At 36.2% G+C, this 12,516-nt stretch overlaps 1 protein-coding gene across 1 annotated transcript in view; it reads left to right on the top strand.

Moving 5' to 3' along the window:
- The first annotated feature begins 1,476 nt into the window (after positions 1-1,476).
- Positions 1,477-12,516, top strand: part of DMD (dystrophin) — a 1,998,908-nt gene continuing 1,987,868 nt past the window's right edge. Inside the window, exon 1 of the mRNA XM_049644567.1 lies at positions 1,477-2,023. Coding sequence (XP_049500524.1) covers positions 1,993-2,023 — 31 coding nt within the window. The 5' untranslated portion in view covers positions 1,477-1,992. The remainder of the gene's footprint in view (positions 2,024-12,516) is intronic.

Below are 12,516 nucleotides of genomic sequence, written 5' to 3'. Positions count from 1 at the left end.
TGTACCTGAAAGCCTTCAAATCTACTGCTTTTTTGTGTAGTCAGTATTAACCAAGACAGGATTTTGGTATATTTGGAGCCGTACTTATTTTTAGAAACATACACTTCATGCTTTTTCACAATTGGCTATGCATTAGAATCACCTGTAAAACAGTACTAGGTCTTACTCCCGGAGTGTTTATTTCTCAGATCTCAGGTGTATAGCATTTCCAGAAAGTTTCCCGTGTGATGCTGATGCTTCATGGATCACAGTTTATATGATGAACTGTCCATATGCCTTGGCTTAATTGGATCTATATCCTTAGAAAACTCACAGTACAAGTTGTAAAGGAACTTACATTCAGGGTGATATTGTACCCAATAGCACAGAACAACACTTGGTAAAATACAGACTTGGTTCCATGTTGGTCAAAAACCATCTTAATTTTGTTTTATGAAATTGTTGCACATACACATATTTAGATGACCACACTAAGAAGAGGAAATGAGATGACTTACAGAGAATATTGTAAATATATTTTGGATAATAGTAACTTAAGTACAATTACCTACAAATTAAGCCCTGTGCTTTATTTCATATTGATTTTGTTGTGGGGAATGGTGATATTATGATAATGATATTCTAAAATAGGAAATGTATAACTATTAAGGTAAACATCATACTCTGATTCAGTATGCCAGGGTTTTTTTTCTATTTTTATCTATAATTTATTTTTCTGCCAAGCATTGGAATGCTTGACATAGAAAAATGAGTCTGTCACTTCAACAAACGGTATTATAAAAATAGTGAAATGATTTTAGCTCAGAGTATTATTAGAAAACAAATAACTTTCTAAAAAGTTAAACCAGTGTTTCTTATAAAAAATGGGTTCACCTGTTGCATTAAAAATAAGAAAGAAGTCTTCTACTGGCAAAGAATCATTTACAAACATGCCGAGTCGCCTATTAAAACTGTGTCCATTTAATAGAGAAAACTTCTTTTTGCGAACCATTAAGTAACTAATATTGAACCCAGTGTCTAAGAGAATGGTATTTCAATAATTGCCACCAAAGAAATTGAAGAAAGAGTGATTTGTTAGTAAAGTTTTATCTTAAGGTACTGTGGGAATTTAGCATTTTAGGAAGATTTCTTGATTCCATTATAAGAGTATTCTGTATTTTAGAATAAACCTTGTCCCCTGAGAGCTATACACATTCTGCCTTCAGAGCTCAGCTGCTACATTCTGCTGCTGCTTTTCTTACAGACTGTTGGCATCATCAATACATGACTTCTGACAAGATCTCCAGGGTAGAAATTAAGTTTTGTAGACAGTGGATACATAATGAATGCAGAGATTATTCTGGGCATTTCTTTTTGTTCACTAGAGTGAAATTTTTGTGTTGTTGAAATGGGAAAAACAGGAAAGGCATTTAAAAGTCTTTTCTGGATTAGGATTTTCTGCTCTCTTATTTTAGAAATGTGTATAGAAGTTACAGAAAGTGTTGTAGTTTTGTCTGAAGACTTTTTATGTTTAGAAGCCTTTGAGAGCAAGTACTGTGTCCACTGTGCTGTTCTTGTTTGGATATTAATCAGATCACGCTTGAACATTATTTGACTTCACAAGGCTTTGCCATGCTCGCAGCACAACCTTATTTGTAGTGACCATGGGCAGTCCTATTATGGGAAACCAACTTGAGAGAGAAGGCGGGTCACTTGCTTGTGCGCAGGTCCTGGAATTTGAAATATCCAGGGGCCTCTACAGAATCCTGGCATCAGTTACTCCGTTGACTCACTCAGTGTTGGGATCACTCACTTTCCCCTTACAGGACTCTGATCTTGGAGGCATTTGGCTTCAGAGAAAAACGAATAGGAAAAACTGAATTGTTATTTTTTAAAAGGCTGCTGAAGTTGGTTGATTTCTCATCATTCCTAAACCTATCGGAGCACCTAAGTTGGGAGCAAATTTACCAAGATATTTGTTGCTGCGGTGATAGATACTTTTTTTTTCCTCAAATGCTTTGGTGGGAAGAAGTAGACGAGTGTTGTAAGTACAAAGTAATTGAAAATATTTTCCCCATGGCATAACTTACAATTTGTGGCAAGCGCACTGATTAGGCAGATTGATTTTAAAGTAGTATAGTGGTCTGTGAATAAGCATAAATGTTATCTTCTCTGTAATGTACACATATATGTGTGCAGGTGTACATGTTTCACATTGGGAAAACTTTTCAGGAGAAAAGTAGAGTTTAAAGTGTTTTCTTTGCAAATATAATCAAGCAGATAGTTCTTATTCAAGAAACCACTAAAGGAATAGAATATGGGTAATTGGCCTGGAGTACTTGTAGCAAACTATTTTAATTGCTGTGAAATAGTTTGTATATCTGAGTTATTATCTTGATTATTTGACCCTTCTCTATTCAGTAATCGTTACATGTGGGTCAGTGACCTACCATATCTTCTCAGTGAACTAATTGTGGTATGGGAATAATGCATGGAGACCCCAAGGTCAGAAAAATTCTATGTAACACATCTTGGGGGAAAAATTGAAAACAAAATGAATTGTAATGGATAAATGGAGGCAGAGAAAAGGATTGATAAATATTTAATTTAAAAGTCCTTTTCTCATATTTAGTATTGTGAATGTTCTGTAGCGTATCATGAAAATTCCTTCAAATAATGATACGATCTCTGTTGGCAAGTGACCATGCACTTTTGTCAAGAATACAACATAAAAGCATGAGAGACTTCTAATTATTTCACGCTAAGCTTACCATGTTGTTTTATATCTAGTATGACCTAACTTTTCAGTTAGTCTTTTTAGTTTGGCTTTTATATAAAGCAGATCTATTTTGTTTATTTTAAGAAAGTCATGATGACTAATGAAAAAGTTAAAAATTGACTGTGGCACAATAGCAAAAATAATACATAAAAATAACATATGAGGAATACAGAGTGTCCCAAAGAGATGGATGGAGGGGATTCCCCCCCCCCCCCGCCCGCCTCCTTTGGTGGATTATAACCATTCTGAAACAGATTTGATGGTGATGCCTATAATTAACAATGATAAAGTAAACCTCTCCAATTAAGTAACTGTTGAAAACTTATGTTCAAAGTTCAGAACAGAACTTTGGCCTCAGAAAAAACTGTGGGTGGAAAAAAAAAATTGGGCATTTATTGATTGACATTAGGTGCTACCAGATTTTATAGTAAACGTGTTTTAATGAAATTTCCTTATTTTATGAACTTATTTGGTGAGCCTCAGAACTGCTTTCTGGTTGAAAAACTATTCCATTTACTAATATTCCAAAAATACAACAGCATATATTCTTTGCAGTACACACATATTGATTGATCATTGATAGACCTACACACTGAAAACTGTAAACCAGTTTATAGAGTGATTTTGGAAAAATAGCAAAGCTGCAACTCTGGAATGAAGTAAGGTAAAGGGAGTCTCTGCTTTGGCATGGATATTGAAGCAGCTTTAAATTCTTACAGAATTTGAAGAAAGCTAACCTTTTGGGGACAAGTTTTGTAGGACTCGATTAGAGTACATTTTAAAGCTATCAGGTAATACTTAGGCTGCATGACAGTGGGTTTGTGAAGAGAATATGAAGAGATTCACACAGTTCTATTACACATTAACTTTTACCACCTGATACACTTCTGTTTGAATGTATTGACATTTGAATGTGTGTTTCTTTTAAATTGCCATAGTTTGAAAAACTGAAAAGAGTACATGTGGTTTGTTTTTAATGAAAGTCGTTGCCAGAAGATCAGTGTATTAACATAAATATTGTTTACTTTTAGAACTGCTCAAAAATTGCATTGCAAAGAGTTACTCAAATCATTTATTGCAACTATACATTTCATTGGAAGTTTTTAAAGAATATAAATTATCTTGAGGTCTAATAAAATCATCTTTTAGAATGATTTTATTTGCAGAGTCTTCTAAGGGCATCTTAACTGTGAAAGATACATTGCTGATCTACATAGATAATATATATTTTAACCGAATAAGAAGTTTTCTGTGTCTTTCACATGGCATAACATTATTGACAGTGCAATAGAGAATGTCATGTTGTAGTTACTGTAAACTTGACGATTACCATGTCCTTTGTGCAAATTTAGGTTATTTAAAGGAAAAAAGATGTATTGGTTGACACTACCCCAGCTAGACAGTACTGAAATATAAATTCATAATTTGGACAGAGATATTAATAGAGTTTCCTCTTTACTTCTGAAGGATTCATTTGAAATCCTTGTAGTTCAAGTCATTTGTTACATGAGAAACAAATTGTCAAGTTCTTAACCACTTGTGTGGTTTAATAAAAGAGATTTAAATCTTCGTTATCTTGGAAAAGTCAGGGTTTTTAAAATCTCTATTTTACTATATTTCATCATGGCTTTACCACGAGAATAAAAGCGATTTCCCAAATTTTCCTTCCCTTTCCACCTTCTACTGTAATATCTAACTTATTAAAAATGATTTATCATATTTTTTATTAAACTATTTTTCTTCCATTGCAAATACAGGAAACATGGTATTTTGGTGTGAGTATATATGTTTATATAAATGCATGCATACACATTTAAATCACAGAGTACTAAAGCCATTGAAGAGTCATTGGAAATTAACCTTTCTTTGAAGAGAATTTTCTGTTCATGTTGTTCGTTTTCTATTTTAGACACATGTCATTTTGTAAGAAATTGACAAATTGTCCTCTGTCTGACAAAATATAATGAACCATGAAGGAAGACGTCAACTTAGGTTTTAAAGGGCCTGGGATTTTATAATTTGAGGGAGCGGGGTCTTTTAAGAAAAATAATACAAAATTATGCATACAAAATCAGGTAGGACCTTGGGAAGAGCCCGCAAAAAGTGATGGGCCTCAAGGCTTAACCTTCAGAAGCTTCATGGGAAACCACCTCCGTATGAAGAGATTCGTTGTTGTTGAATCTTTTCCCAGTTATATTTTAAAATGCAATTGATGCCAATTATATTTCTTTAAGGCCCGCGTTACTTCTCAAAGACCGGCTTTTATTTAATGCAGATCAGAGAGTTAAACGAATGTATAACAGTCGCAATTTGACATTTCTGCCTTTCGTTCTGAAAAGATACATTGATTAAAATGATGGCAAACTCAGTTAATGGAGGCGGTACAGTTATTGCACATATACAGAGTATGTAATTTGAAGGCAAGCCAAATCACGATGAGAAGAATAACGATGACCTTGGTTTATTTTTATAAAGCACATTCAGGTTTTGATTGGATTCAGAGGGAGGCCGTGGTTTTCTTTCTCACAAAGTCTTGCTCTAGTCCTAGGAGATGTGTGTTGTGTTATCAAGGCACTTGGCTCATAATGGAACATTTTGTTGGGAGGGTTGTGGGCTGTGGTATGGGAAATGAAGAGACTTTTTTTTATGATCATTATTAAATGCAACCAAGTTCCATAGCAGAATTTCATGAAAATGTTTCTCTTCGGGGAGCATGCACCATGCAGCCAACCAAGCTTGATACCACAAACACGCCAACAAACATTTTGCGGTCTTCACCTTTGGCCTCACTTAAACACGTCTTAGTTGAACTTCTTGGAGTTGCACTCTGTACAATATTGACACAGTAATATTCATAACACATATTTGGAGCTCTGCAGTTTAATTTACATACAGATATGAAAGTTAAATTGGCAGTGTGCGTGAATAATTATTTCACCAATTTTGGAAGGGTTTGTCTACTTAAGTCACATGTAGAAGTTTTCTTAAAATGTTTTTCTTTGTAAAGTTTCATGTTCCCTCTAGTTAATATTAAAAGTGAATAAGTATTTTGTAGATTTTCATATCCTGTCTTGAAGGGGACAGTAACCCTGCTCTTTGTGAATCACTCTTATACAAATTATAGTCAGAAGAGGAACAGCTAAAATGATTTGGTTTACTTTTTTCTGACATTTGTAGTATAAAGAGCTGATTTTTGCCATATATAACAGCATAATAGAATTTTGCAGGTACCTTTTTAAAACCAGGTGTCTCTCCAGGGATTCAGGAACAGTAAATCTCAGGGACAATGTGGTCTCTCTCTTTCTCCATTCAACATTGACACCATAATTATGGGGCAGGGGAGGGGGGCACAAAAATCTTGGCTCTGGTGTTAGCAGGTATCTTAAATTTCTCAGCCACAGTTCTTAATAGGAAGCAGGCAGGATGAGAATGAAGAGAAGAAAATGGCCCTGCTTGCTCATGCTTAAAAGAGTCCTCATCTTAAGGCAGCACAACTTGTTGCACATGAGCATTAGCAAATCCAAAAGGGAATACCCACTCTGGCATTGCTCAAGCCTTCTACTTAGGCTGCCATTTTTATTTAATGTTTGTTTATTTTTTGAGAGAAAGAGAGATAAAAGTGGAAGTGAGGGAAGGTCAGGGAGAGAGGGAGACAAAGAGCTCCAAGCAGGCTCCAAGCTCTGAGCTGCAGCATAGAGCCCAAAGTGGGACTTGAACTCACAAACCATGAGATCATGACCTCAGCTGAAGTCCGACCCTTAACTGACTGAGCCACACAGGCACCCCTACTTAGCCTGCTATTTTATTTTATTTTTAATTTTTTTAACGTTTTTTATTTATTTTTGAGACAGAGAGAGACAGAGTATGAACGGGGGAGGGGCAGAGAGAGAGGGAGACACAGAATCGGAAGCAGGCTCCAGGCTCCGAGCCATCAGCCCAGAGCCCGACACAGGGCTCGAACTCACGGACCGCGAGATCGTGACCTGAGCTGAAGTCGGACGCCCAACCGACTGAGCCACCCAGGCACCCCTTAGACTGCTATTTTAAAAAACAATGTCTGTTCAAATCTTTGCTCAATCTTACGTTATTCTAGTATCACGTGTTCAAAATACCTGGGAATTATAATAGGTGAAAGAACACATAGGGCATTTTTCTCGAGCCTTACATTCCCTGGAGGGATTTTGCATCGTATAGGTAATGATATTAAGACCTGAGGGAAAAAAAAATGTTCCTAGCAGTCTGGATTGAGTTTGGAAATCAATTTCTTCCCTGTCTCCTTTATTATCTTTTGCCTTCTGCCTCAGTGCCTTACTTTTGCTTTGTTATTATGTACGCCATTCTTCAGTAATGGAAGGTGGGGGCAAATTGACAATTATCCTTTAACTGGAATGGAACTGTCATTTCTTTGCTCTGCGGGTAAAATGTTGATGCTGCTGTTGTATTTGTTTTTCGTAAATGACTCTTCCAGAACTTCCAATTCAAAATTTTTATTCCGTATAATTTTAAGTTAATATGCTTTTAGTTTAAAATGTTGGAAAATTGATGTTTTATACATCAGTTTTGAAATCTGAATATGTCTAAGGTTAGTTAAAAACATTTAGTCTTATGTTACTGTTCAAGAAGCTGAAGAAGAGCTTTGCTCCTATTTTTGCTTATTTTGGTTTATTTTATTTTAGTAGGTAATTTTAGTAGGTAATTTGGTTGTTTTAATGAATAGGAGGAATATTAAACTGCATGATAAAAGCCAATGCTTATCCATGTAATAAAGTAAAAAATGTTGATAATTAAATGGGTTTTAAATAGGGTTAACATGATTTTAAAGAAACTTTACAAAAATACATGTTTGAATTGTCATGCTTTTAGTTTATATTTAATAAATACTCAACCCATTAATTGGCATTGCAACCAGCAAGGAATTTATATATACCAACATAATGTAAAATATTTTGCCAGTCTACTTTTACCTGTTAAATGTACGCTGTCTCTACCACTGTGAAATAACTTATGTTTTAAGAAGACCAGTATTGAGCACAATTAGCATCGTAATCTCCTATGTCCAATTATGGGAAAATGAAGGAGTTATCCTTTTAATGTTGTCACCCTCTCCTTGGCTTTTGCTTTGTTTTGTTTTAAATTGCTGCCCCCCCCTTCCACTCTGTTTTTGGCTAAGACTGTCATTGAATCAGGACTATAAAAGGGCATAAACATCAGTGGCTTTTTGCTCATTCTTGGCACCCGTCTTTATTTGCACACCACTTGTCTGCTCCTTTATCAGATTACAGCAGCAGTGCTACCTTAGTCTGAACTAAGGGCTGAGTTAAAGGGCATGGGAGTCAGCACACTGTTACAAGTACAAGTCTTTTGCCTCAGAAACTGTATGAGGTCAAACTAAAGACATAAAGAGAAAAGTCACACAATCAGAACTGTCAAAGTATTTTCATCAGAGGCAAGTTGAGTAATTTCTTTTTGCACTCATGTTTTGGGGGGAGCAGTATTATAAATAATGTTATCAAAAGGTCTGAAGAACTTAGAAAACTGTCCATGGAAGTGGTAAATCTCAATCTTTCCCATGTATTGGAAAACAACTTGGAAGGAAAAGGGAAAATCCAGGTTGAGAGAATGCAACCAGATACAAGCAATGTTGGCTTGTAGCTGGTTAACTGAAAGAGCTTACTGGAAGCTCAGACAGCTGGGGAATCCTGTTTTAGTAGAGCCCAAAGGGCAGGTCAGGAGCCATGTGAACAGCTGCTGAAGAGCTAGAGGATTCCTTTGGATTAGGTGTACACACCCCATCTCTAATGGGCTATGTCAGAGAGCACCAAGTGTTACCACAGAGTTCACTGCGCTCAAGCCTGTGGATTTTGCAGTGTTTTACTTTAAATGCCTGGAAACAGAGTTGCTCTCAAAATCAGAAATAAAAGTATCAAAAGAAGTGACTCTGCAAAGTTTGTATTGTATTGGGTTTGGGTGACCATTGTGTAAAGAAGTAAAGGTTTGTTTCTCATCCATTTATTCATGCAACTAATATGTATTGAGTGCCTACTTTGTGCCTGGTACTGTGCTGTTGTCTGGAGATAGTGTTCTAAACAAGTGAAGTTACTGAGATTAGAATTAGAGAATATATCTGTATCTCTAGATACACTATTCAGGTTGCATTTGTGACAAGTGCTGGAGAATAAGGCACACGTTGTTATAAGAATATATAATAGTGAGATGTACACTGGTATTAAGTTGGGGAGAGATTCCTAGGATAAATTACATTCAGAGTAACACAAAGAAGAATGGGATTGGGATAAGTGGTCAAAGGGGAAAAGAGGGAGGAAAAACGTTTACATTCTGAGGGAACAACGTATGTGAAGATACAACTTGGTCTGAAAGAACTAAAAGAAGGTGAATTTTCCTTGAGTATAGTAAGTCAGGGCAAGTTTGGAACACACATGGTGCTGAAATGGTGAGCTGGGGTCTGATCACTCAGAGCCTTAGAGCCCATGGGGATGATATTTTTTCTTCATAATAAGATCATTGGACAGCGTTTTAGCATTTCAGGTAAGGCAGTGATAGGAACATATTTGTGGAGCTTTTCTCCTTGATATCACTCTGGTGAAGAAGGGATTAGGAGGTGTTAAAAGTAGATGAGGGGCTATCAATCTGGTAGCTTCTGCAGAGGCAGAAGGTGGTGGTGACGAAAATGGTGACAGTAGAGTTGATAGAAGTGGATTTATCCAAGATTTAGTTACGAGACAGAGTAAATAGGAATTGGTGTTGAATTGGGTGTGTTGTCTTCCATGGCATGTAGAACTGGGTGGATAAGGGTGCCATTTACAAGACTTGGAGGAAAGCTGGAATGATGGGAAGGATTGGGGATGTGGGTGTTGAGTTTTTTATGAAGAGTATGTGTACTGTAGATAGGGACTGTGAGCCTAGAAACAAAGTCACTATTGAGGATTTGATGTATGAGCTCTGTAGGATGGATGAGACCAACTAGAAAGATCATGGAGTGTGAGAAGGAGGACAGGAATTCAAGATGGAAGACAAGAGCATGGCAAAAAATTATCAAAGAAGCATCTAGGTAGAATGATAAAATCCTAAGGAAACTAATATTTCAGTAAAGAGGAGTGTTCTTTCAATCTCCCATTTAATGACTTTATGAATGAGGATCTCACTTGAAACACCAGGTGTCTTGGTTTCCACAGTGTCTGCTATCTATTTACCCCTAATTTTCTTTCCCAGATTGCTATTTCTGTGAGATAGCACCAAAATGTTGCCTTAGTAGAAAAGCTTCAATAAATATTTAAATTGTGTAATGTATTCAGCTTTTTCCTGTACTCTGTACTTCCTAAAAATACCTTCTTCGGAAACCCCATTTCAACTGACTGCTGTATAATGAAATGAGACTTCAGTGTAAAACATTTATCATAGTCTGAATTTCAATTGCTCAGTCAGAGTTGTTAAGCAATATGAAAAATCATCCTTTAGAGAATACAGAATTGCACAGATATGACAAGGTAAGTTTGCACTTTATTTAATGCTATTTTAGTTAATATAGATGCTTATTGGAGAAATGTCTAAAATTTCTTGAGAACCATTAGTAAAATTGATTATTCTTAAATCTGGAAAAATGGTAAAAATACTTAGAAAACATTGACAATTCAGTTTAAATAAAACTAGAATTGTACTGAAGAGATACAAGGCAGTCAAGTAATTGAAATTTAGTCATGGATGAGTGTAATGTACTTACCACTTAGCTGTGGGTGAAGTAGGACTAGATGGAATATTAATATGGTATTGAACAATTTTTTTTACTATTAGGTTTTTACTTATAGCTAAACATTGGTCAGCACCTGCTATAATATGTCTGACTTCTTTGAGATTGTGCCTCTGTAGGTGCACACACGTACACACTCAACACACACATGCATATAAATACAACTACTGTAATATGTCAAGAGAGTTACAAAGCATGGTACAAATTAGCCATAAATGATTACTTGTGGATGATGTGATTATGGAGGTTTTCACTAAATCTACCTCTATAAATAGTCCTTAGAGTATGGGCATATGGAGATGTGAATTAGGGAATGAGTAGAAGGAGTGGTGATGCATAGACAAGGACTAATGAGGCATTAATCTATCCTACATGAACAGTTATTGACAGTACCTTGTGTGTGCATAGCACTATTCAATATTAGTGGTATGAATAGATCTCTCTCTATCTCTCTCTCTCTCTCTCTCTCTCTCTCTCACACACACACACACACACACACACACACACACACAGTCTAGAAATTAAATGGTTTGCATACAAAAGTGTTTGGCTTGACTATTACCTATAAAATCAATAAGTACTGTTAAAACACAACTGAAAACAATGCTGCCACTCAGAAAACTTAAACACTACAACACAGTTGGAAAAACAACAAAAAAAACCTGTTATTTATTCCTTAAGGAGCTATTAGTCCTTTAATTTCAATATTAAACATTACAGGTAACTATTATTAGTGGATTTTTGATAGTCCCACTTATCCATTTTCTTAAGATTATCATACAATCACAAAGTGATAAATACAAAAAAACCCAAAATACTACCTTTGTATTCTTTATATCCATCAGTTGGACTAGATATTTTTCCTTACAATTTTATGATCGTGTTATTTTTTTTCAAACTGCAGTCGATGTAGTTCTGGTGAAATACAGAATGTCATGTCATTAAAACCAATTGAGAAAATTTCCATCTGCTTTCTTGAGCTCATAGCAGTTCCATCATTGGCGATTTTCTCCCCTTTTAAAAATGTTGTGTGTCCTTGAGCTCTTGTGTGTTCCACTCTCCTGGTTTCTTTCCCATTTCTTTGGGTATTTCTGTTCAGTCTACTTTACAGGCTAATTCTCTGTACTCAGCCTTTAAGTATTAGGATTTCTCAGGGCTCACTCTCCGCGTGAGTGTCTTCTCTCTCTGTAATCCCTTCCTTGGTCATTGCACCCACGCCTTTGACTTACTAACACGTATGTGCAGATAACTAACCAAGTTATATATACCTCAAGCTCAGATTTCTCGAGTAACTTCGAGAACTGCAATTTCACCTGCCTCGTTGGCATCTCCGTTTGTATGTGACAAAGTCACCTCTATGTGCCCCAAACAAAACTTTTTGTCAGTAAAACGTAATCTTTTCCCATTATTCGCTTTATCAGTGGATGTGCTACCGGTGCAGTTTGACAAGCTCTTGAAACCTATTATATCCTTGAAACTCTTACCTCTCAACCACTTGTGTCTAAACCATTGATTACTTGGGTTTTATCTCCCTAGTCTCCTTTGAGCCACTTCTTTTCATCTCCTCTACCATTAGTCTAGCCCAAGTAGCTTTCACTTCCTAGGAATATGGCAGCAGTATCCATTCTGGTTCTTTGCATTGCCTCTTCCCCATTCCCTCTAATCTATTCTCTAAAATCCATCCATTCATCTCAGTTTGACAGTATTAGTGCACATTCAGTCACTTTAGTAGCTTCAGCTCGTTGCTAGGAAAGCAAAACAAAATAAAACAAGATCTAGACACTGTCTTCCTCTCCTGTCCCATCTCCTGTAATACTTCCCTTTCCTTACCACTTTACTGTTTTTCTTTCTATTCCTTGAATAGACCCCACTTCTTTCCACCATAAGGCTTTTGGATAGGCTTTTCTCTTTGTCCAGAACCTTCCTCATACATATATATGTATACATATTCGTGTGTGTGTGTGTGTGTGTGTGTGTGTGTGTGTGTGTGTGT

This window comes from Panthera uncia, chromosome X (assembly GCF_023721935.1).
Source record: "Panthera uncia isolate 11264 chromosome X, Puncia_PCG_1.0, whole genome shotgun sequence".
Taxonomy (NCBI): domain Eukaryota; kingdom Metazoa; phylum Chordata; class Mammalia; order Carnivora; family Felidae; genus Panthera; species Panthera uncia.
Note: the sequence above shows the minus strand (reverse complement) of the source record. Positions and strands in the feature narration are given on the sequence as shown.